General features: G+C 43.7%; 1 protein-coding gene across 1 annotated transcript in view; it reads right to left on the bottom strand.

The window, feature by feature from the left end:
• LOC109923496 (multiple C2 and transmembrane domain-containing protein 2) overlaps positions 1-25,877 on the bottom strand; it is a 432,499-nt gene that overhangs the window by 200,862 nt on the left and 205,760 nt on the right. The window contains 5 exon segments of the mRNA XM_048616107.1: positions 2,011-2,141; positions 5,203-5,367; positions 17,695-17,733; positions 21,663-21,774; positions 25,455-25,531. Coding sequence (XP_048472064.1) covers positions 2,011-2,141; positions 5,203-5,367; positions 17,695-17,733; positions 21,663-21,774; positions 25,455-25,531 — 524 coding nt within the window.

Here is a 25,877-nt window from a genome sequence, read left to right as displayed (position 1 = left end):
TATCTCATCTGCTTATCTACTTGCTTTTTAACAATTCAGGATGGGCAACGAATTCCTAGCCAGCAATCTCATGAAAGTATAAAAGAGAACACTATGGAAACTCTCCCTCCCAGCTCCTGAAATCAACACCAGTATGTGTTGCTTGTGTTAAGTGTTAATTGTGCATTTTCACCACTGGAAGAAATCTCTCTCCGCCCCAATAGCCAAATACTCACACAAATAACATCACTCGTCCATTGCTAAACATGCTAATCCTGACCTTTAGCCCCTCCACCCGCATTAGTATCAGTCCTGAGTTGCAGACTTGAATCATGAACGCCATTTTCTTCTCTCCACAGATGCTTCTTGGCCCTGCTGAGTTGTTGTTGGCATTTCCTGTTTACAATTCAGATTTCCTCACCGTTTCTAATATCTTTTGTTTTACATCCTCCTAGTTAATTGTTGCCATCAACAATCAGGTCTTGACACCCTTGCTTTTCATGCAGTCCACAAATTTAAAGGGTACAGGGGACGTTATCTCTGCACTACACCAAGAAGAGCCACAATCATAGTGGAGCAGGCTCAAAGGGGCAGAATTGCCTACTCCTGCTCCTGGCTCTTGTAATGTTCATACTTAACCTGTGGAAACCTGCAGCCTTTGTATCTGTTGTACCGAGGCTTGACTATCCCTTAAACTGGGATTAACAGTTTAATGAGGTTGATGCAGAATTTCAAATTTGCCATGTTTAACCACATCACAGCTACAATCAGTAAGTGGCTTTGAACAGGCAGCCCTATTTGCCCTGATGTTAACAGAGAGGCTGAAGAGTGATAAAGTGCTAAAAACAGGCCATACCGGGCTATTCTGCCACTCTTAGAGATGGGCCTAAAATAATCCAAAGTCTGGGTGCGATGGGTTGCCAAGAGGCAAAGACTAGGGCCAAGGAGGCCAAAGGCCTGAGGCCTGAGCAGGAGCTCCTTCTCTGCCCACCTCACTAAACGTTAACCCTAAATTTAAGCAAAAATTTAGCAGAATCTAAGACTGTGGATTCCTGGTGCTGACCTGATGATATCAGTTTTGATAATACACAACGAATCTACAACGACTCACTCCCCTGTTCTGCACTTGAACAAAGCCACATTTTAACACTTGGACCAAATCCCCCGCACTTTAAATAATGAATGGCACGTTAAAGGCACTCACTGATGCAAAGCAGTCAGCAGGGTTGATGGGTCAAGGGATGGCAAAAGCATTATAACTTAAGGGAGCCTTTTCCAACCAGTCACTTCCTCCTGCCCCTGTGTTGTTACCAAGAGCACCAGCCTCCCCATGCTCAGGCTAAAAACAAGTCACTGCACTGATAATATCATGGTCCATGACCTTCAGGCATTAAGTAGCCTTTGTCTGCTATAGCTGTGTCTTTGTCCAGGGCTGGAAACAGTAAGGCAAATATTACACCAACCAGAAAAGGCATGAGCCTTCTCAAACCTGATAATTTAACTCCTGCCACTTAAGACCCGTCCTAACGTCCTCTGAAGGGGCTTGAAAAAGAGACCACAAAGTATACACACATCCCAGTGGCTTTCTGGTTAATGTAGTGAACTTGCAATCCAGAGACTGTGGAGTGAAGTGTAACAAGGATGGAGAAGCTGAGTGAGTGGTCTTGTGCTATTTGTCTGTTAAACTCTCAGTCTCCTTTAGGAGCTAAAAACGTTGAAAATGATCAGAAGTGTTACTGAACAGTTATATAAATTGTAAGTAACTGGCTGACTCTATGGCCTTGAGGGAAGGACGCTGATTCCCCTATTCCAGCTTAACATTCTGTCATTAACTCAACACCATCAGGGCAATTAGGGACAGGCAACAAATACAACCTTAGCAATGCCACCAACATGTCAGAAATAAATAATACAAACCCAGCGAATTAGGCAGAATATGGACTAAATACTAAGTACCTTTCTTATTCCAGCAGCATTTTATTTGCATCCTTGTAAAATTTGAAAATGAATCACAGCAAATAAGGAACTTACATGCCAAAGCTTCCTTCCTGTTTTTGGCTGCCTTTCCCACAGACTTCCACTTCCAAAATATTCGTCCTGTCGCAGAAGAGGTGGAAATTAAACTGTTCTCGCCACTGAGGATTTGTGCATTTGTATAGAACCTGGAGAGGAGAGAATAGTTAAAGCGTGAAGTGATGTTCAGATTTTGGGCGACTTCCAAGAGGAGAGAGCTGACGGCAAAGTTACTGGACTTAATCCAACTTTCGGGAATGGGACAACTACTCAGTAACAGAGCCATACCGCTAGCGGTTCCTGAGGACACAATCTGACAAATCAACACCAACTGCAGTTTATGGATCATTTTGGATGTGTGATAAGAGTTTCTACATCTATTAATGACAACTTGCATTTACATAGCACCACCAACCTGGTGAAATATCCCAACCTGCTTTACAGGAAGGTCAAAAAAAAACAGAATATGACAGATGTAGAGTTTTCAGGAATGTTGGCCAAAATTCTCATCAAAGAGACAGGTTTGTTGGAATGCTGCAAAGGAGAGACGGAGAGAGAGAGAGCATGAGAGGCTTAGGAAGGGAATTCCAGGACTTGGGGCCTTGAGCAACTGAAAACATGACCACCAGGGGTGAAGCAATGAAGATCAACGATGCACAAAAGATCAGATGGGTGCAGAGGCCTGGATGAGAATTCCAAGATGGGATTTGGAAAAGCTTTGAAAACTATTCTAAGGATTTTCAAAATGCAGGGAGTATCTTTTGCAGAGAAGTATCAAATATTTAATGATCTCTAGGCATACAAAATCACCGTTTATTTTGATAAAGTGTCTCAGACTCCAGAAACAAACACAGAACGACACTAGGCTCGGAAAGAATCTGTACCTTGGTACCTAAGGTGGGACCATAAGTGGTGACTAGTAAATTTTTCACTGTACTCATGTGAGTACATGTAATAATAAAGCTAATTCAATTCAATCTGTTTTGATAACACAGAAGTCTCTCTCATTAGTAAATTTACGTAGATTCACTCTCCTGTTTCTACATTTCCACACAGCCACATTTTAACACATGGGCCAACCTCCCTTGCAAATAATGGCATACTGAAGGCACACACTGATATTTGCATGCCGACCAGTCAGCAGTGTCAACAGAAGAAAGGATGCACTGTGGAGACGCATTATTTCCTAAACTCACTGGACAATTCAGACAACACATAATTAGCATGTCTCCCTCAAAACTGTCCTTTACTTTTAAGGAGATGCTAGAGTTTCAGAGCAATTATTTATTTAATTGAAGGCACAGCTCAGCAGTGACAGTAAATACCCTTTTAATAACATTACCGCGGAAATAACTCCACAGAGGCCAGTATCCTGTCACCAAGTCACCCTTTATTTACATGTGCATAGTACTTGACACTGGTCCAACTCCCTCAGAGCCAGCTCTCAGAGTGAACAGAACCTCTGACACTCCTATTTCTATTTGTCAGCCAGGACTCCCAGATTGGGGCTGTTAACCTGGTCCAATCAGGGAAGTCATATTCTATGAGGTCCACCTGGCTGACTTTGCTACAATCACGTTCATGCTCAATTCACTTTTGGGCTCAGAAAGGGAACAATGTGAGCTGTTCAATGTCTTCCTGCATGTTAAAGTTGGAAAACATTTCAAATTTTACCATACATTTTTGTCCTTTTCCTCTCTCTTTTTTAATCCAATCATTCTTTCCAGCTCTATTTCCCTTTGTGTCTGATTGATTTTAATGCATACAAGGGAACTAGAGTGTGCCACTCAGCCCTTCGATTCTCCTTCGTCATTGTGACTGATCTAATTTTAACCTCGGTTGCATATCTCCGATAATGATTCATCCCCTTGGTGATCATGAATCAAATTCACCCTCTTTCTCCAATGTTTCTCTGCTCTCTTCTCAATCTTTAAATCTCTTTGGCAAAGGAGACCAGCTAATGTTGCCATCCTTCATAGGGGTCCAGATGCCCCCTCAATGTGCATTTCCAGCACAATACAATGCACTTACATTCAACCAGAAGGAGGCAGCTGAACTCACGCCAATTGATAATAGGATGTCCCACTCTAGCGAGATTTGGCCCCTTAATGTGCAGCAAGTGTTGGACTACAGTTGACTCAGTCTGTGGGGAATTAGTCAATCAGCGAGCTGCCATCTTTCAACACAGAGATTAAACCAAGGGTGAACGTCCAAGATCCTGAAATGGGAAAGGGAGCTTCTCATTGTCCTGGCCAACACTGAACTCTCAACCAAAACCAATGAACCAGTTTAAAATGGTCATTATCCAGCTCCAGAATGTGCAACTACAATAGAAACAGAAATTGCTGCAAAAGCTCAGCAGGTCTGGCAGTATCTGTGGACAGAAATCAGAGTTAACATTTCGGGTCAAGTGACCCATTCTCAGAACCGATGGTTGCTAGAAAAATGTTGGCTTTTATGCAAAGGGTAGGGTGGGGGGAGAGGATAAGGAATTAAACAATAGGCCGCGATAGAGCCCAAAGAGAGAGAAAAACAGTTGGACAGGCAAAGACCTTGTTGTCACATACACAATAAAATCTGAACGGACTGCAGGGGTTGTAAATCAGGAACAAAAACAGAAGTTGCTGGAAAAGCTCAGCAGTCTGGCAGCATCTGTGAAGGGAAAAAATCAGAGTTAATTGTTTGGGTACAGGGACCCTTCCCCAGAACGTGTTGTCACATGGTCTGCTATTACACACAACCCATTGTTCACCACTAACAGTCCCCATTAATAGCTATTCACCCTCCTAGCCAGATCGTTATCCACTCCTTTGTCTGTCCAAGTGTTCTTCTCCCTCTTTGGGCTCTATCCCCACCTATCGGTTGCTCCTTACCTCCTGCCCCAACCCTGTCTTCCGTATAAAAGCAAACATTTTCCTAGCAGCTCTGAGGAACGGCAACTCGACCCGAAATTTTAACTTTGATTTCACTCCACAGATGCTGCCAGACCTGCTGTTTCTATTTTCGTTTCTGATTTACAGCATCCACAGTTCTTTCAGCTTATATCCAGAATGTGCAATATTGCTGAGAAGAAATTTGATGCCCAATTTCCCCAACAACAAAATAAACCATCACTTGAAAAGCAATTCATTGGTTGCGAAATGTTTTGGGTTATCCCAAGAATATAAGGTAGGGTGCTATATAAATGCAAAAATGTCCCTTGCTGCTTACCTTACTTTTGTACTTCTCCTCTCCCAGCCTGAATTTGACGTAGCATCCTTCAGCTGCATCTTCTCTGAACCCCCTTCCTTCAAACAGAGTGATAGTAACAATGCTGTCCCACAGCTGGCTTTTCCAAAGGCTATCAGACAGGCAGATATTCTGGATGAGGCTAGTCTTTTCCACCAATCACAAATGTGGAGACATGCAGAAGACAGAGAGATGGTAACTTCAGAGCTGGAACTCATAGCGATCAACAAGTTCAGTCATTGATTTAATATATTTAAATTACACAAACAAAAACAGCTTTCAGTTACCTGTGGGACAGAAAATAAGACTGTTAATCATTAAAGACACCCTGGAAAAAATATTTCACAAAAGGGATGCAGAATGCACTGATGCCAGAGGAACCCAATGCAAAAGTAGTTGAGGTACTTGTTGGGTGGACAGACGTTTAGTTGGGAATTTAACAATTTAAGGGAGGCAGGAACTGCAGGGAACAGCTAAGAAACTAGAACTGCAAATGGGTGGACAAAGTCAGAAATCACATGACACCAGGTTATAGTCCAACAGGTTTATTTAAAATCACAAGCTTTCAGAGCACTGCTCCTTCATCAGATTTCACCTGACAAAGGTGCAACACTCCAAAAGTTTGTGATTTTAAATAAACCTGTTGGACTGTAACCTGGTGTTGTGTGATTTCTGACTTTGTCCACCCCAGTCCAACACCGGCACCTCCACATCAAGGTCACAAAATGGCACATCCCATTCCTCAGTGTGAAATTGTTAGAGGATTATCAGCTTTGCACAACACAGAGAGCTGGAGGGGAAGATACTTCAGAAGATTCCTCATATGCAGATTCATATTTCCATTTTAACAATAACTATTTTTAACAAAGTCTATCCATTTTCTGAGATCCAACTAAACATTAGCAGGAACATCTGTCACAGCGCGAAAACCAAGTAAAATTGGCGAATGTGGCATTGTGTTCTGATTTACCATGTATACTACAAGATGGAGGCCCAACATGACCAAAACTTTCATTTCCAAGCCTGCTATCTTTTCTGAGGAAGGGTCACTGCACCTGAAATATTAACTCTGATTTCCCTCCACAGATGCTTTCTGATTTGCTGAGCTTTTCCAGCAATTTCTGTTTTTGTTTCTTATTTATAGCATCCGCTGTTCCTTCTTCTGTCCCTCTGGATATCGAGGGCATTTTTCTGAGGAGACGCCATCATTTTCAATTTCCCTCACAATAGTTTTTTTTTAAATTCTATCCTCCCAATACCACACTTTCCCTCAGTTCAAAGGGCAGATACCTGTCTATCCCAACACCTTTGGGTGACCTGTCAGCATAGTTTATGGGCTTATTCTGATAGGCCTTGGAATGGGCCCTCTCTCATCTCTCTTGGAAACAGACTGTTGTGCCTGGGATACTAAAGCCAAATTACAGCAACAGATCCATAGTCACATCATTCCCATGACTAACATGGTGTCAGCTCCCCCTTGGTTGTTTTGGAGCCTTCTGAAAGGTTTGCTTTTGCCTGAATTAGATCAAAACACTCCCTCCAACTCACGTGGTCAGAAACAAAACTTAGTAATATGCCTACTAAATGTCACCCTTGCTCTCTGCTCTCACAGGTCACCTGGTGAACGAGACGGACGCAAGAAAATTCAAAAAACATCGTATGGTTGGGGCGCAGAAGGCCATTCAGCCCAGTGTGGCCATGTTGGCTCTCGGTAAGATAACTTAGCTAGTTCCTCTCCCTGGCCTTTTCTCCACCAGCCTTGCAATTTTTCTCTCAGTCAGTTATAGAATCATAGAAGTGTACAGCACAGAAACAGACCCATTAGTTCCAACTTGTCCATGTCAACCAGATATCCAAGATTAATCTAGTCCCATTCGCCAGCATTTAGCCCATATCCCTCTAAACCCTTCCTATTCATATACCCATCCAGATGCCTTTTAAATGTTGTAATTGTACCGGCCTCCACCACTTCCTCTGGCAGCTCATTCCATACACGCACCACCCTCTGTGTGAAAAAGTTGCCCCGTAGGTCCTTCTGAAATCTTTCCCCTCTCACATTAAACCTATGCCCTCTAGTTTTGGACTCCCCTATCCTGGGAAATGATCTTGTCTATTTACCCTATCCATGCCCCTCATGATTTTATAAACCTCTACAAGGTCACCCCTCAGCCTCCAATGCTCCAGGGAAAATAGCCCCAGCCTATTCAGCCTCTCCCTATAGCTCAAACCCTCCAACCCCAGCAGCATCCTTGTAAATCTTTTCTGGACTCTTTCAAGTTTCAAAACATTCCTCCTCTAGCAGGGTGATCAGACTTGCACGCAGTATTCCAAAAGTGACCTAACCAATGTCCCGTACAGGTACAACATGACCTCCCAACTCCTATAGTCAATGCACTGACGAATAAAGGCAAGAATACCAAACGCCTTCTTCACTATCTACCTGCGACCCCACTTTCAAGGAACTATGTACCTGCCCTCAAAGGTCTCTTTGTTCAGTCACACTCCCCAGGGACCTTACCATTAAGTGTATAAGTCCTGCCCTGATTTGCCTTTCCAAAATGCAGCACCTCACATTTATCAAAATTAAGCTCCATCTGCCATTCCTCGGTCCATCTGATCAAAGTCCTATTATAATCTGAGGTAACCTTCTTCGCTGTCCACTGCACCTCCAATATTGGTGTCATCTGCAAACTTACTAATCGCAATCCCTTTGGACACCAATGATTGAATCTGCCTCTAACCCACTCTCAGGCATTGCACTCCACATACAAACCACTCACTGTGTAAAAAGGTTTTCCTCACATCACCTTTGGGGTTTTTTGTTGCCACTCACCTTCAATCAGTGCGGCTCGATCTTCAACCCTTCAGTCACTGGGAACGGCCTCTCACTTTCCACATGCCCAGACTTCTCCATAACTTGTATCATTTCCAGCAAATCTCCTCTCAACCTCCACTTGTCACAGCAGAACAGCTCCAGCTTTTCCCATCTGTCCCCATCCTTGGAAACATTCTCACAAATCTGTTCAACACGCTCCCTAATGCCCCCACGGCCTTCTGAAAATGTGATGCCCAGAAATGGACACAATACTGCAGTGTAGTCCCAGTGTTCTATAAAGGGTCATAGTCATAGAGTCATATAGCGTGGAAACAGACCCTTCGGTCCAACCAGTCCATAATCCAAATGAAACTAGTCCTACCTGACTGCACTTGGCCCACATCTGTCCAAACATTTCTTATTCATGTACTTATCCAAATGTCTCTTAAACATTGTAATTGTACCTGTATCCACCATTTTGTCTGGAAGTTCATTCCACACATGAACCACTCTGTGTAAAAAAGTTGCCCCTCAAGCCTTTATAAATCTTTCTCCTCTCACTTTAAAAATACACCTCCTAGACTTGAAATTCCCCACCATAGGGAAAAGGTCATTGTAACTTCCTTGTTTTTGTGCTGTATGTTTTTATTTATAGAGTGCTAAGAATCCATTTACTTGAGGAGTCACTTTCACGGATCTAGAATCATAGAATCCCTACAGTGTGAAAACAGGCCCTTTGGCCCAACAAGTCCACACTGACCCTTGGAGCACCCACCCAAACCCATCCCCTATAACCCACCTAACCTACACATCCCTGGGCACTATGGGCAATTTAGCATGGCCAATCCACCTAGCCTGCACATCTTTGGACTGTGGGAGGAAACCCATACAGACATGGGGAGAATGTGCAAACTACACACAGACAGTCGCCTGAAGGTAGAACTGAACCTAGGTCCCTGGTGCTGTGAGGCAGCAGGGCTAACCACTCAGCCACCATGCAGCCCCAAATCTGTTATGGTGATTCGACTGTTTGGCCCATCTTGGCCTCAACGGCTCATTAAACGGGCATCAACCCCCAGTGCCAATCTCCCACTACTTCCCCATACCCTCACACATTATTTTTACCCAAATAACCATCCGACACTCTCTAGAATGCCTCAACTGAACCTGCCTCCACCTCATTTCCAGATAGTGCATGCCACACCCCCAACTACTCATTGCGTGAAAATGTTTTTCCTCACTTCTCCCTTGCTTCTTTTGTAGATCACTTTAAATCTCGGCCCTTTCCTTACAACAGGAACAGCTTCTCCCTATCAATGTTGTCCAGCCTGCTCATAAATTTGAAAACTTTAATCAGATCACCCCTCAGCTTTCTTCTCTCCAAAGGTAGCCCCAACTTCTTCAATCTTTCCTCTTAACTGAAGCTCCTCACCATTGGAACCATTCTTGTAAACCACTTCTGCACTCTCTCCAACACCTTCCCACAGGGCAGTACCCATATCAATACTCCGGCTGAGGTCTAACAAGCATCGTATGCCTGACCTTCTGCTTTCAACAGTTTCTATGTATATACCCAGAGAACCCCTGTGCTCATCTCAGCAGTGGCCTAGTGGTAATATCACTATTCCCTTAATCCAGAGACCCAGTAATGATCTGGGGACCCAGGTTCGAACGCTGCCATGGCAGATGATGGAATTTGATTTCAAAAAAAAGTTTGAAATTAAGAGTCTAAACAATGACTATGAAACCCATTGCTGACTGCTATACAAACCCACATGATTAACTATGTCCTTTAGGGAGGGAAGCCTCCATCCTTACCTGGTCTGGCCTACATATGACCCCAGACCCACAGCTCTAAGCAATTAGGAATGAAGAACTGTAGTGATGAATTTCTTTTAACTTATTTTTGTACCTAAAATTTTGTACCTGGGTACCCTTGTACCCAAGATGACGCAGGGACTGGTGACACTGTATATATTTTACTGTACTCAAGTACTCCTGTATTTGAATACATGTGACAATAAAACGTAAATTGAAATCTAAAAATGTTGGCCTCTCTTGCGACAGCCGACCTTCCTGACCTTCCACTTTCAACAATTTGTATGTGCAGACCCAGAGGGTCCCTCTGCTCCAATCCTATCATGGTGTTTTGTGGGAGCTTTCTGTGTGCGAACTGAGTGCTGAATTTCCCCTACATTACTCAAGCTACTACAGTTCAGATGTGTCCCGGGCTACAAAGCCTTTCGGACTTCCTGAGGTTATGTGATATGAAAAGAGAGGCACTGTTTAGAGTGAAAGTCATGGGCTGTTTTCGGGGTCAAACTTCAAAGTGCAGGGGCTGTACCCTCTAGTGTAGGAGAGTGCTTGTGGATTTACATTTTCGTCAGGGGCAGGGGCGGGGATAACTTTTCAAAGAGGATCAAAGGATCCTGCTGATGCCTGGCATTTGCTGAAGATGGATAGCAGTGCTTATTTTTCTCTGAAATACGTCCGAAAGAAATCTGCGGCCTGATATGTCTAACTTTTAAATTGCATGTTTATCTTGGAAGTGACTTCTATCTGGTCAATTCATGAGACTGCTCTCCTCAGCCCTGCGAGACACATGAAAATGGATTCCAAAGTTAGCCATTAAAGGGCCAAGGGTGGAGGTGGGTAGTGGTAGGGGGTTGGGGGCGGGGGAGTGCGTTGGTAGACGATGAAGATTGCTTCCATATGGCTGAACAGTATGAGAATAGGGGGGATGCAGGCGAAGAGAGCTGGAGTTGGCCTGTACACTGGCTAGATCTATTGACAGCCTCTTTACAATGCTCTCACATCTGGTCTATTGCTACTGATACTGGGAAATGTCGACATACTCTCATCGCTGAGAGAGACATTACCCTCCCCCGCTCTCTACCCTCCCAACGCCTCCTCTATCGCTCCCCCCCAACACCGCCCCCTCCCAGAACTCTTTGAAGATCTCAGGGCTACAGTCTCATGGCTCAAGCCTTGAAGCTCAAGTTTAAAATAACTTGAAAAACACCAGAGAGCAATTCAAGCCTCTGCATTTAGGGCAAAAGCAATATTTGCCCAAGGAATGATAGTTTCCAGTGTCTTTTGATATCCAGAAGGCCAGCAGCTTGTATCTATGCTTGAGGAGGTACAGGTGACATTTTAAATGGCAGTGACCTCATTTGTCAGGGCCCTCCGAAACCTTCATTACAATTTCAATTGAAGTTCGTCAATAGGTCTTCGAGGATCTGGTATGTTATAAAACAGGGCAACATTCTTCCTGCTTTGATGCCAGATCCTTGGAGGTAATGCTAAAGTTTATATTGTAATTCACAGAATATAATTACATTCAGATTCCCTGCTAAAATAATTTGCTTTGCACTTTACTTTCCTCCTCCATTTCCTGCTGTCGGCCAAAGGTTAACTATGTTTGTTTTCAGAAATTCTCCTGATGTAAACATTTGCAAAATAACTACTTACGTTTCCTGGAAAATGCTGGGGAAATGAAATGTTCCGAAGAAACTTGTTCCCATAGTTTTCAAGAAGCTTTATTCCCTCAGCCAGACCGAATGTAAAGAGCTAAATTGGTTTCAAGGAGGCTATTAATGCATTTTTAAACCATTAGTAGAGGCAGGCTGTTTATTTATCCACGTTGTAAAACTCTCTGCAACTTTCTTTGGAATTTTAGCCAGGATAGTGTATTTATTTAGCCTTGTTTCAATTGTGAATGGATGCATCATTTGGGTAACTATCGAGCGAAGTGAAGGCTGAGCACTTTTGTGGATGTGTTCCAGCTTCACAGAAAACAGCCAGAAGCAATGTTTCTCTCGAGAGTTTAGCACTTTCCAAAAGTGAAGTGCAAGGCGGTTAAATCCTCATCAGAGCTCACTGCACACCTAAAGCCTTGGTTTCCATGTCAGCACACTCCACTCTGGTGTGTACATAAGCACAGATCCCTTCAATTAGATTGGAATTCCAAAGCTAACATGTTCAGCCACTGATTAATTGGTGTGGAAAAACGGAACTTGGCTCCAGTTTCTTTTCCAGTACCCAAATTTGCCAGGCTCTCCACCCCAATTCCTAACACTAACACTGCAAATGCTAATCCCTTGTCAATGCTTATTGACTAGAGTCTATCTACTTGAGTCTAGACCACTTAAATATGTAAATATCTGACTAATATCGTTTGGAGTGGGCTAACATGCCTTGCTGTGCTAATTTTAGCACCATTTTCCTAACTTGTTGATATCTGTACTGCCCTCCAACTTCCTCAGATGCCCTTGAAGTGCTGAAATATCTGAAAGTTCGGATACTTGGGAATATATCCAGGAATAGTAGACAGCAAAAAAACCCTTCACTATTTAAAAAGATAAACCTCTCTCCTGCAAATCAGTTCCTACTTCTGAAACATTTAAGAAAAAAGACGGTATGATTGCACATTTCATTTCAATGCACATGAACTGTTCAAAAGTGGATTACTGGGGTAAAACTCACATTTGGGAACTATACTTTGTACATTAAATTAATTAAGGACAGGAACAGTATGCAGTAATCTTTTAAATCTTTAGACGTGCTTTCGTTAAGATAGTCACGTATTTGTCATCGATAAAGCTTTATTAAAATAGAGAATTACAAAAGGAAGGAACGAAGAAGCTGTCAGGCATAATGGAACTAACATGGATTTTGTTAAAAATCATTATTAATGTCTTTGGCTGAAAAGCAAACTCTCAACGAACAAGAGGCTCAGGTCACTGAATACTAGTTCAATACTGCCCTCTAGTGATCACTGACCCAGGGCTGAATGACCAAAGCGCAGCAGCATTCCAGGCCGTAGACATCTAAGGTGGAATAACAACAATATTCCAATAAATAGTGGGGTACGGCTAGTCTATAGATCAGACTAGCAGCAGCAGCACAGTGTTCGAGCCCCACTCTTGCTGAAATACCCTCAGCCATCGCTTCTACACTCCACTTGGGAGTTTTACAAAATAATCAAAAAAAAAATCTACAAAATAATCACAAAGAACTAGTCTCTGGGCAGAAAACTGAAGAAGAAAATTCAAATGGATGTAGAAGTTTCTGAGCTGGAAGTTCCATGCAAGTGAAAATAAATCAGAAGGAATTGTAACAATAGCCTCCAAAGTGACACATATAGGAGTCAGAGATATTGTGACTGAAACAGGAGCTGCTTAAAATCAAAGAGGAGCCTCTTGCTTGTGCTTCTGCTAAGTCCAGATCACACATCACACTGCCCTCCTCCGTTAGCCTCTCACTGTAGACATTTCTAATCAATCTGTTCAGAAATGTTATGACACATCTCTGGGGCTTTGAATTTCTGCCTCCTAGCTCAGATATAGGGACACTACCACTGTGCCACAAGATCTCTCATTCAAGCTCCACTACATGATGTGCCGAAGGCTCTACGACCTCTCTCCTTTACATATCAACTCCCTCGCACCTCTCTTTCAGCTACCATGCCCCTGTCTCCAACATAAACCGAATGTAACAGAATCAGGAATGGCCAGGAGAAAAAAAGTACTCAGCAGGGCTGGCGGCATCTGTGGAGAAGAAGCTGGTTAATGTGTTCGGAAGAAAGGTCACTGGACCCAAAACGTTAACTCAGCTCTCTCTCCACCAGACCCGCTGAGATTTTCCAGCGATTTCTGCCAATGTTATTGATTTCCAGCATCTACAGTTACTCTGTTTTCAGCCAATTTATCAACTCCCTACCCTAATTCACAAATGACCGCCCACGCCTGCTCCAACTTTGACACACACACAGGGCAGAGAAGGCAGGCATACATATTGTGGCACAGTGTTTAGCACTGCTGCCTCACAGCGCCAGGGACCCACCCTCCGGTGACTGTCTGTGTAGAGTTTGCACATTCTCCCTGTATCTGTGTGGGTTTCCTCCAACACTCCAAAGATGTGCAGGTTAGGGTGGATTGGCCATGCTTAAATTGCCCATAGTGTTCAGGGATGCACAGGCGAGGTGGGTTAGCCATGGGAAACACTGGGTTACAGGGATAGGGTGGGGGGGTTGGGTCTGAGTGGGATGCTGCTCGGAGGGTCGGTGCAGACATGATGGGCTGAATGGCCTGCTTCCACACTGCAGGGATTCTGTAAAAAAAAAGTTGAGAAGCCTGTGTGGAGTACAAACGCTGGCAGAGAAATGTTGAGTGAACCACTTGTTTCTCTACAATTTTTTCCAGACCACTTTCCAGTCCATTATCTTAGGCAGACAGCCAATTCCGAACCATTGCCAGTGACTCAACTGAAAAGAACTTTATCCTCCAACCCTTTGCCCTCGCTATTTCTCTCCCACCTCTCCAACCAACTGCTTAGTCATCTCTCCAAACCCCTATTGCTCACCATTGAATTTTCTGCTGTGTTTAAATGTGTCATGGGCTGACATTTCAAAAGCATTTAGCACAGCAGGGTGTAATAACTGAACCAGGCACTGATGACTGCAGATTGGGCACCATCAGTTGTATCGATCGAAGAAGTTGGAATTGTTTCCCCTTACAGCACAAGAGTAGTGTAGTGACATTGTCATTGAAGTAGTAACAGAAGCCCAAGCTAATTTTGAGACCGTCGGTTCAAATCCCACTACAACCATTGGTGTAATTTGGAATGGAGGACGGGCTCAATGAGCCAAACAGCCTACTCCTGATCCCATTTCTTTGGTTTTACGATGGTCAAATTAATCAGAGAACTATTACAGCACAGGAGGAGGCCATTTGGCCCATCATCAAAGGAGCATCTTTACCGAGTGCCAATCTCCTGCTTTCTCCCCCATACCTATGCACATTAGTTCTATCCAAATAACCATCCAATGCCCTCCAGAATGCCTCAATTGAACCTACTTCCAGGCACCACATTCCACACCCAAACGACTCATTGAGAGAAAAATATTTTCCTTTACCTCCCCTTGCGTCTTTTGCAGATCGCTTTAAATCTAAATTACAATCCAGAGTTGAAAACTAGCCTTAGTATCGGTGACCATGACACTATCAATTGTCAGAAAAACCCATCCAGTTCACTAACGTCCTTTCAGGAAGGAAACCGTACCTAGTCTGATCTACTTGTGACTCCAACTCAAGGTGACTCTTAGATAACTTCTGAAATGGCCTAGCAAGTCATTTACTTCAAGAGTAATTAGGAAAGAGCAACAAATGTTCCCCTAGTTAATGACGCCCACATGACCCCATGAAATGAAAAATAAAATGCACCAGAAAATTTTACAGACACTTTTTTTTTATTCATTCATGGGATGAGGGCATCACTGGCTAGGCTAGCATTTATTGCCCATCCCTAATTGTCCAGAGGCAGTTGAGCGTCAACCATGTTGCTGTGGGTCTGGAGTCACATGTAGGCCAGACCAGGTAAGGATGGCAGTTTACTTCCCTAAAGGACATTAGTGAACATTCACAATAATAATGAATGACCTCCAGTTACCAACACTGCTGCCAGTGGAAACAGTTCTTCCTTATTTGCGCTACTAAAGCATTTCATTATTCTGAACCCCCCTGTTGAGTCTACCTTCACCTTCTCTGCTCCAAGGTAAATGATGCCAGCTTCTCCTGTCTTGATGCCTAATCTATTCCTTGCCATCTCTCCAAAAATCTGATCCAGAGAACGGAACATATTACTCTGACTGAAGCGTAACCAGAAACTTGTAAAAAAATTTCTGCACAAATTTCCAAACTCTGACTGAACTCAATATTTCTATGTTTCAAGCTGAGGGAACCAGAGTGCCTGTTCAAAACATTTATGATGGGCATTTACATGTTTTCTATTCAAAAAATTACATAACAGGGTCAAACAGCTTCAGAAGAAATATATAATCAGTTAAGTATTGAGTGAAACTATCAGCTTGTTTTTTTTAATCTACACAGATCTCAATGTATCCACAGTGCACTTTCAGCAATCACAGATTCCCTCCAGTGTGGGAGCAGGCCATTCAGCCCATCGAGTCCACACCAACCCTCCAAAGAGCATCCCACCCAGACTCATCCCCTTATCCTATTCCTGTAACCCTGCATTTCCCATGGCTATCCCACATAGCCCGCACATTCTTGGATACTAGGGACAATATAGCATGGCCAGTCCACCTAACGTGCACATCTTTAGACTGAGGGAGGAAACCCATGCAGACACAGGAAGAATGTGCAAACTCCACACAGTCGCCACCACCCAGACCTGCGTCAGCATCCCTCCTAATGAGCACTCGTGTCAATGCAGTGTGCAAACACTCTATCAGCTCACCTTCTACATACCCGACAATATGTTTGTATTTCAATAGTGTAGGAGGCTCATTGGATAGAATGAAAGAATGATTATTTATTGGCGCATATATCTTGAAGATACAGTGAAAAGTGTTTTGTCGCCACAAACCGGGGCCATTTTGAGGTACTATGAGGATAAAAAGAAATTATTGAAGTAACAGTTTATCTTCTGTTCAAATTGGGTTCTCAAGCGTGGCTTCAAGGCTCAAGGTCTCTGAAAGGTGTTCCGGAATTCAAAGGGTCCCCACCAAGGGTCCAGGCTCCAGGCCTACCGCCGTCGAGAGTCCAGGCTCCGGGCCTACCGCCGTTGAGGGTCCAGGCTTCAGGCCTAACGCCACCAGGAGTCCAGGCTCCGGGCCTACCGCCGTTGAGGGTCCAGGCTTTGGGCCTACCACTGTCCAGGGTCCAGGCTTCGGGCCTACTGCCACCAACAGTCCAGGCTCTGGGCCTACCGCCACCAACAGTCCAGGCTCCGGGCCTACCGCCACCAGGAGTCCAGGCTCCGGGCCTACTGCCGTCAAGAGTCCAGATTCTGGGCCTACTGCTGTCAAGAATCCAGGCTCCAGGCCTACTACCATCGAGAGTCCAGATTCCAGGCCTACTGCCATTGAGAGTCCAGTGCAGCCTTTTTGAAGGCATTTTTACAACCAACCAAAAGGTTGTGTCATTAAAGTGGGGAGCTAGTTTGTCCCTCCTCATCCCAGAAATTAACATCTGGATGCTGTGGATCGGGGAACCTCACCTGGAATCTGATTACAATGCCCATGTCAGCGGGAATTCCTAGCGGAACACATGCCACGGGGTGAATGACCCTTAACCCGGGAATATGGCTCCAGAGTTGGTGCAAGTGCAAAGCAGCAGACTGAACTCCTCACACAAATAACCCTCAACTCTACGGGCCTCCACTTTTAGGTGATCTGGAAACTGTCAGATGATCAGAAACTGTACAGCGGTCATGCGGACATGGGTCACATGATTAAACTTCCAGGAACACATCCAACCGGAGTGTCAAACCCTACCCTGGTAAATCACTGCCACAGAAAAAGTTTAGTTCATTGAAAATGCAAGAGATTTGCCAAAACATATCAGAATAGTTTGAGGGACTAAGATGGAACATTCACCCCTGGAAACTTGCTGAGCGGCTGTTTCAGAACAACTTAATGCAGGGAACGAGCACAAATTAAAAACTCTCCAGGATACTTGATTATATTGGTGCTGGCAACTTAATTAATGAATGGTAATTCAAAAAGACAAACATTACGTAGTCTACAGACTTAAGTCTTGACACTGTAAATAAATTGTTTCTTTTAGGAACTTAAGGCTGAGAAAAGCATCGACACGGAACTAAAAAAGAAACCAAAAAACAACTTAATGTTTTACCTTTGTATGCGTCCCTCGTTTCTTCCTGATGTGACGGGCCTGGTCAACAGATGGGATACAAGGTGGCACAGGATGTAGGAAACGGGAATGAACAGAGGAATGCAGTTGTTAATGAAAAATTCACCGTTTCTGAAGGGATCACTCTTGTCTAACAACAGAGAACACGCACCGAAGCTACTCTGGAATCTGAATAAATAATTGCAAATAAATCGCAGCCAGGGTCAAACTGGCACATCTCAGCAACACTATGACTACTTGGGAGAAGGCCGTCTCCATAGCTAAATGGAGCCAGGCCCTTCTACGAGGCTCAGATACATTTCCATATCACATTTTGTCTGATTGCACTCAAGTGACGCGCCTTGAGATGTTTTACAATGTTAAAGACGCATTATAAATGCACATCAGCAAACACGGATTCCCTGAGTTAAATCTACATCTTGAAGCTTACTGGGTTCACATTTCCACAAGCCTTAATGAAAATGAAGGTTTATTTAGCAATTGCGCACTATTAGTCTTGCATAAATAAAAAGCTTTCCAAACAATCTCATTCAGCCCACTTATGCCAGTCATGTGGCTTTCTGTATTGGTTCAGGTTTTTTCTAATTAGACAGACCTTGTTGGTGTGATTCCCTTTTTGTTAATTACACTGCTGTCATTTTCTGTTCTGCTGTGTTTTTTTAATGCTGGGATTTAACAGCAGGATGTCAAGCGATTATGCTGCCAGCAACAATACATGGTTATGCAGCTAATTTTTTTGGACGGGCAAATCCAGTGCAAATTAACCTCCGGGATCTCAAAACATGCCACCACCATCCTGTAATCTGCCAAGTGCCACTCAGAAAACCTGCTGCAATCCCAATCTCCTCAGGAACACGGAAGATAATCATCTCCCCTCAGCGGGAACAGGAGAGTAAACACCCTCAGTAAATCGACAGGAGGGTCCAACTGGCACTCAGTGTCGTAACAGAGATTGGGCTTTATTTTAATTAAGGTTCATATTAACTTTAGGCTGCAGTTCCCCCGCAGGTACTGGGCCTGTACAGTTAAGATGTTCAATTGGCAGACTCATGCTAGTTTTACTGACTATGCGCTGCCTCCAAACTAATGGTCCTCAGCCCATACACACAACATTTTATTAAAAACAAAGGGCAAAGTGGTGGCAAATTCAATGATTAGAAAGAACCTTTTAAAAAGCACACTACCTGGAGGGACATTGAACCTAATATGAAGCCCAGCCAACTTCAAGATCACCTACTTCTCCTTAAGGCACTCGGAAGTTTTTATTCATTTCTTGGACATGGGCATTGCTGGCTAGGCCAACATTTATTGCCCACCTCTAATCGCCCTTGAGAAGGTGGCGGTGAGTTATTTACTTGAGCTGCTCCAGTCCATGTGGTGTAGGTACATCCACAGTGCTGTCAGGGAAGGCATTCTAGGGTTTTGCCCCAGCGGCACGGAAGGAATGGTGATATATTTCCAAGTCGGGACGGTGAGTGGCTTGGAGGGAAACTTGCAGCGTGTGGTGTTCCCATGTATCCGCTGTGTGGAAGAGGTTGTGAGATTGTAAGGTGTTTCTGGAGAGTTATTGCAGTCCATCTCTTGAAGGGGTCACACTGATACTGCTTTGTGTCAGTGTTGAAGGGACTGAATATGGAAGGTTGTGGACAGCTTATTTGTTTGAACTAAGCTACACTGTCAATTGTGCATTCAAGCGCACCCAGATACTATCTGATCTGAATGCTAAAGCAGCATGATAACATCAAAGCTGGCTTCAATTATAAAAATTTTACAACATGGAGGCAGGCCATTCAGCCCATCTTATCTACAGTGGCTGTCAAGGAGATATCCAGCCTAATCTCACTTTCTGGTTCCTGGACTGTAGCCTGTAGGTTATGGTATTTCAAATGTACGTCATAGCATTTAAAATATGATGAGTGTTTCTGTCTCTCCCTACCTTTCACACGGTGAGTTCCAGACCTCCATCACCCTCTCAGTGAGAATAAAAATCCCCTTACTCTTCTTGGTTATAGATCCCATTAAGGATGGGGAGTATCGCCAAGCAGGTACTGTCACAGAGAAACTGGACAATAATAGTTCAACTCACAGCAATCGGGGTGACTGAGGGAGTCAGAGCTGCCAATATGCACCAATACCAGATCACTGATAGACCAGCAGCAATGAATTCAATAGAAAAACCTCAGATGAGAAGCCCAGTGCACAGTTACTGTAGCAAATCCGATTAAAATCCACTGGATTTCGACGATCGTCTTTACTGCCAGTCAGTTGCACCAACACCTCACATGTAAAACCCCCAACTCAGTAAATTCACACACCATTTATATTCCTTCAGCAAATTCAATGAGTTCCTGGGGAGAGTTTATGGCCAATAGCAAATGGGAGCTTCTTGCTACAACCTGTCACTAGTCAGGCTCGATAATGGTACCCAATATTACTCTGGAATATCAGTCAGGAAAAGCAACATTGACTTGGACAGACTGGCTGAGGGGGGCAAACACTTGGCAAATGCAATATAATGTGGATAAATGGGAGGTTATCCACTTTGGTCACAGAAACAGGAAGGCAGATTATTACCTGAATGGTGGTGGTTTAGGAAAAGGTGAAGTGTAATGAGACCTGGGTGTCATGGTGGAACAGTCGCTGAAGGTTGGCATGTAGGCAGCAGGCAGTGAGGAAAGCTAATGGCATGCTGGCCTTCATAATGAGAGGATGACAGTATCAGAGTAAGGATGTCATGCTGCAGTTATACAGGGCCTTAGTGAGGCCATACCTTGAGTATTGTGTGCAGTTTTGGTCTGAAGAAGGACATTCTTGCTATTGAGGTAATCCAGCAAAGGTTCACCAGACTGATTCCCGAGATGGCAGGACTGATATATGAGGAAAGACTGGATCGACTGGGCTTGTATTCGCTGGAATTTAGAAGAATGAGGAGGGTTCTCATAGAAACATATAAAATTCTGATGGGACTGGACAGACTGGATGCAGGACGAATGTTCCCAGTGTTGGGCAAATCCAGAACAAGGTGTCACAGTCTAAGAATAAGGGGTAAGCCATTCAGGGCTGAGATGAGGAAGACTTTCTTCCCTCAGAAAGTTGTGAACCTGTGGAATTCTCTCCCACAGGAAGCTGTTGGGGCCAGTTCATTAGATATATTCAAGGGGGAGCTGGACGTGGCCCTTGCGGTTAAAGGGATCAAGGGGGATGGGGAGAGAGCGGGAATGGGATACTGAGATTGCACGATCATCTTGAACGGTGGTGCAGGCTCGAAGGGCAGAATGGCCTACCCCTGCTCCTAATTTCTATGTTTCTGTGATACAGTGTCCGGAGTTGGACTTAAGCCTATAACTTTCTAAAAAAATATAAATTCAGATGTGAAGGCAACCTGGAACACAAAGTATTAGAGAACACTTCGCAAATTAATGGATGCACATTACTCCAGTCTTCCCCACAGGCCAGGCCAACATTTATATCATATCCTTAGTTGCCCTTGAGAAGGTGGTGGTGAGTTGCCTTCATGCCATCCATGTGCTGTAGGTACACCCACAATTCCACGAGGGAGGGAATTCCTAGATTCTGACCCAGTGAGACCAAAGGAACTGCAATATATTTCCAAGTCAGGATAGTGAGTGGCTTGGAGGAGAACTTGCATTGTTGGTGTTCCCATGGCTTTGTCCTTCTAGATGCGGTGACTGTGTGTTTGGAAAGTACAGGCAGGAACCTTGGTAAATTTCTGCAGCACATCTTGTAGTTCGTACACAGTATTGCTACTGAGCATCGGTGGTGGAGGGAAAGGATGCTATTTGACACATGCAAATATGAATGCAATATGAATTCTCAGTTTACCTAAAAACCACACCTCTCACTGTATTGAACATCCATTGTTAACACCTAATGACACATGAAAAAGCAGGGATAAACATGCAGCAGGAAAGAATGAAAACTTAACTCACATTTCTTCTGCCATCCCTCGGTTTGTTGGCAAGTTTTACCTCCAGGATAATCTCGCCCATGTACTCCTCCAAGCTGTTTGGGTCATCGAGCTGCAATTCCTTCAGGACGGTGCTAAGAGAAGGGAGCAGACCCATGCTGTTAAAAAGTGTCTTCAAATCATAATCACAAACTTTGAACTATAGAGGATAGAAACCAGATTTTCATGCAGTCAATCCAACTCTAGAGACCTTGAAGGTGGAGTCTCAGGTAGATAGGATAGTGAAGAAGGTGTTTGGTATGGTTGCCTTTATTGGTCAGTGCACTGAGTATAGGAGTTGGGAAGTCATGTTGCAACTGTACAGGACATTGGTGAGGCCACTTTTGGCATGTTGTATTCAATTCTAGTCTCCCTGCTTCAGCAAAGATGTTGTTAAATTTGTGTTCCAGGCTGCCTTCACATCTGGTTTATGCTTTTTAGAAGGTTTTAGGCTGAAGTCCAATTCCAGACACAAGGACGTTGCCGGGATTTAAGGGTTTGAGCTATAGGGAGAGGCGGAATGGTCTGGGGTTATTTTCCCCGGAGCGTCAGAAGCAGAGGGGTTACCTTATAGAAATTTATAAAATCCTGAGGGGCATGGATTGGGTGAATAGCCAAGGCCATTTCCCCAGGGTAGGGAAGTCCAAAACTAGAGGCACAAGTTTAAGGTGTGAGGGAGAAGATTTAAAAGGGACCTGAGGGGCAACTTTACACACAGAAGGTGGGTGCATGTATGGAATGAACTGCCAGAGGAAGTGGTGGAGGCTGGGATAATTACAACATTTACAAGGCATCTGGATCAGTATATGAATAGAAACGGTTTAGAGGGATATGGGCCAAATGCTGGCAAATGGGACTAGATTTAGGATATCTGGTCGGCATGGATGAGTTGGACCAAAGGGTCTGCTTCCATGTTGTACAATTCTATGTCGTTTAAATATTGAGGGTTCAACCCTGATGTGGAAGTCCCTTTCCCACTTCCAGCTGATTCCATTGTTGTCAGTTGTGGATAAATTAGGAATCCCAAACTCAGCAGTGCCATTTGTGATGAGTGCTGAGTTCACACAGACCCCATATCTTCTGGTGCAAACACCTCAAACCATCCATGATTTTACAGAGACGCATAAAAGATCCTGAAAGGAAGGTAAGATTTGTTTAACATTCATGATCTGCACGAATTTGAATCCTTTACAGAAGAAAATAAAAACAGGCTGCAGCTGTCAATGGGAATAAAAAGAAAGCAGACCCACTGCTGGATTCAATTGATTCAAAGCCCATGTAATATAGGCCAGAGCGAAAAAAAATCACCATCTGCTTCTGCAGTTTTAATACAGCTCATGGCTGATATTTCCGAAGGGTCGTTCACAGAATCCCCACAGTGTGGAAACAGGCCATTCAGCCCAACAAATCCACACACAGTCTTTGGAGACTCTCTTTCAACTCTCCAAAGAGCATCCCACCCAGATTTATCCCCCTACCCTCTCCCTGTAACCCTGTGTTTCCCATGGTTAATGCACCTAGCTACACATCCCTGAACACTATGGGGCAATTTAGCATGGCCAATCCACCAAACCTATCCATCTTTGGGTTGTGGGAGGAAACTGGAGCACCCAGAGGAAACCCACACAGACACAGGAAGGATGTGCAAATTCCACACAGACAGTGACCCAAGGCTGGAATCAAACCCAGGTCTCTGGCACTGTGAGGCAGCAGTGCTAACCACTGGGCCACTGTGCCATCGATTACAGCTGAGCCAGCTGTTGATGCTTGACTGAGTTTCAGAAGCTCTACATTATCTCAGCAGGGGTTTTGAGTTCACCATTTAACAGGCAGATTTAAGAGGTTTCTAAAGGATTAACTGTCTTTGATGTGGTTAGTAATAGAAGCTTTTTTGTTTTTACAACATATTGACCACTTGCCCATTTTACCGCTGGGTTTTTTGAATGAGGCTTTCTTGCAGTATCAACTGCATAAGTGACAGCTCATTATCAGTCTGCGCTTTCTTTCATCTCCACGTGGGGCATGAAGTGAACCCAAGGTGGAAACTAGGTAAGTGCAGACTATAGACAAACTTATTTGTGCAGTGGTATCACTGGGTTTGGGCCACAACTGCAGAGAACAGAGATGACTCAGTCTACCTTAGCATTTGCCTGTCCCAAAAGTCACCTTCAAACTGCCTCCAAAGATAAAGAGGATGAGTCGAGAAATTTTACAACTCAGGTTTTCAACCTCAATGATGGAAATCTGACCCTAGGTCTTTGTAAGTGAGCTTAGAAAGCCAAGAACTTCATGATGACAATTTCAATTTCAAACTTGCTGCCGACATAAATTGGGGAAACAGAGAGTGATTACAAGAGGCAATCAGATGGCCAACGGAATGGAAGAAAATGTGCAGGGATAGCAGAGGATATGGGACCGACTGGATTACTCTACAGAGAGCTAGCATGGACGAGATGGGCAGGAAGGCCTCCTTCTGGGCTATAATTAAACCAGGAAACCAGTGTCCATTTCACTGGGCAGATAATTGCGAGGAACACGTTGGCTTCCATGCTTAAAATGCTCAATATGTGCTCCCAGTATGAATTATGCAAATGGAGCTCAATTGGAGAGAATATAAAATTGTTCTCAAGCATTAGTGAACAATCAAATAGAAACATATTCCTAGTTTGGACACTACAGGGATATAAAAGTCCATTGTGCAGACAAGCAAAATGACTGCCACAGGGTTGGGAGAGATTATTCCCTTTATTATAAAACTTTAAATCCAATCTTACTGAATTCATTTATCATGTCTCTGTGCTCTATCCCTGTACCATTCCCCCCACCCGCTCCCTCTTCGATGGATCATTAACATACCATTTACACATTCATTACTAATTCAGTGGTGTCAGAGGGGAAAATTCACAATCTGAGTAACACCAAACTGTACAATGGTAAATGTGCTGCTAATGGAAATAGATGGACAAGATCAGGCTCGCTCCATACTTAATGGAGCACTTCTTAAGGATGAAGTCTGCAATCCCGTTGACCCCAGTGGGAAACTTTATTCACCGAGAATATATGACAATAAATCACAAATCCAGCATTTAACACAGTGCAGCCCTCTTGGAGCAGAATCAGATGTGATCTCTGTCCAGTTCTAACTGCTGCAAGATAAGGGTTGAGATTCAACAGCTGAACATGGAATGGGTTCATTCTCGTTAATGAAAATTTCATGTGAGGAGAGAATGGATAACACCTCCAAAATGAACAACAGGCACAAACTTGATGGGCCGAATAGTCAATACATTACACTCGCCATTTTAATGTGTGTGTGTGTGTATACCATTATGGAGACAGATATTTAGCCGTGAACTAAATCAAAGGTCAGTACTCTGCTTTCATTATACTACCATCGGTTTTAGTCAATCTGTTAGCTCAAGCACTTTAAAACTTCAGGCGAGTTCTTGTGCCCTATTAGAAGTCATATCAGCTCTTCACTGAAGTTCTGTTGTGTATGCCAACACAGTCATAAATCCAGTCTCCATTAATTTATAATTTATCTCTTAATCTCTCGAGGCCAGTGAACAATTGCTGTGCTTTTAATAGCACTTAGCTCCAGACGATTGAGTCTGAGTACTTCATATCTTTTATTTGCTTTGCCTAAATCCAAGGAACACTTTTCAATATTCAGAGCTCAGGTACTGCTCTATCAGATAACCCACTTCAATCACTTGATGCATAACACCAAACAGTATACAAACAGCAAAGTATTAATCAACATTAGATTACAAACCTGTTCACTTCAAGATCACTCAGACTGAGATATGCAGAACCCATGAAATCATCTGTGGCCAAATCTCGGTCATAAACCTATTTGTGGAGAGAGATTTCTTTCATTATTATCTCCACTGAGAGTAAATGAACACATGGTTAAAAGGCAAATGCTTTCGGACCGTAACCTGTAGAATCAGTTTTATTATCATTACCTGAGTCAAAGGGAACTAATTCAGCACTCTAAACAGCCCACACCCTGAAATGTGTGTCCATTTCTGATAGTCGAGAAATCATGGAGACATTCAGACACCAGTCACAGTGAGAAGAGTCATGAGGCTAGTCAGTGGCGGTCAGAGTTTGAGTTACAAGCAAAGAATGGAGACACTAGAGATAACAAGGTGTAGAGCTGGATGAACACAGCAGGCCAAGCAGCATCAGAGGA

This window comes from Rhincodon typus, chromosome 33 (genome assembly GCF_021869965.1).
Source record: "Rhincodon typus isolate 14 chromosome 33, sRhiTyp1.1, whole genome shotgun sequence".
Lineage (NCBI taxonomy): Eukaryota > Metazoa > Chordata > Chondrichthyes > Orectolobiformes > Rhincodontidae > Rhincodon > Rhincodon typus.
Note: the sequence above shows the minus strand (reverse complement) of the source record. Positions and strands in the feature narration are given on the sequence as shown.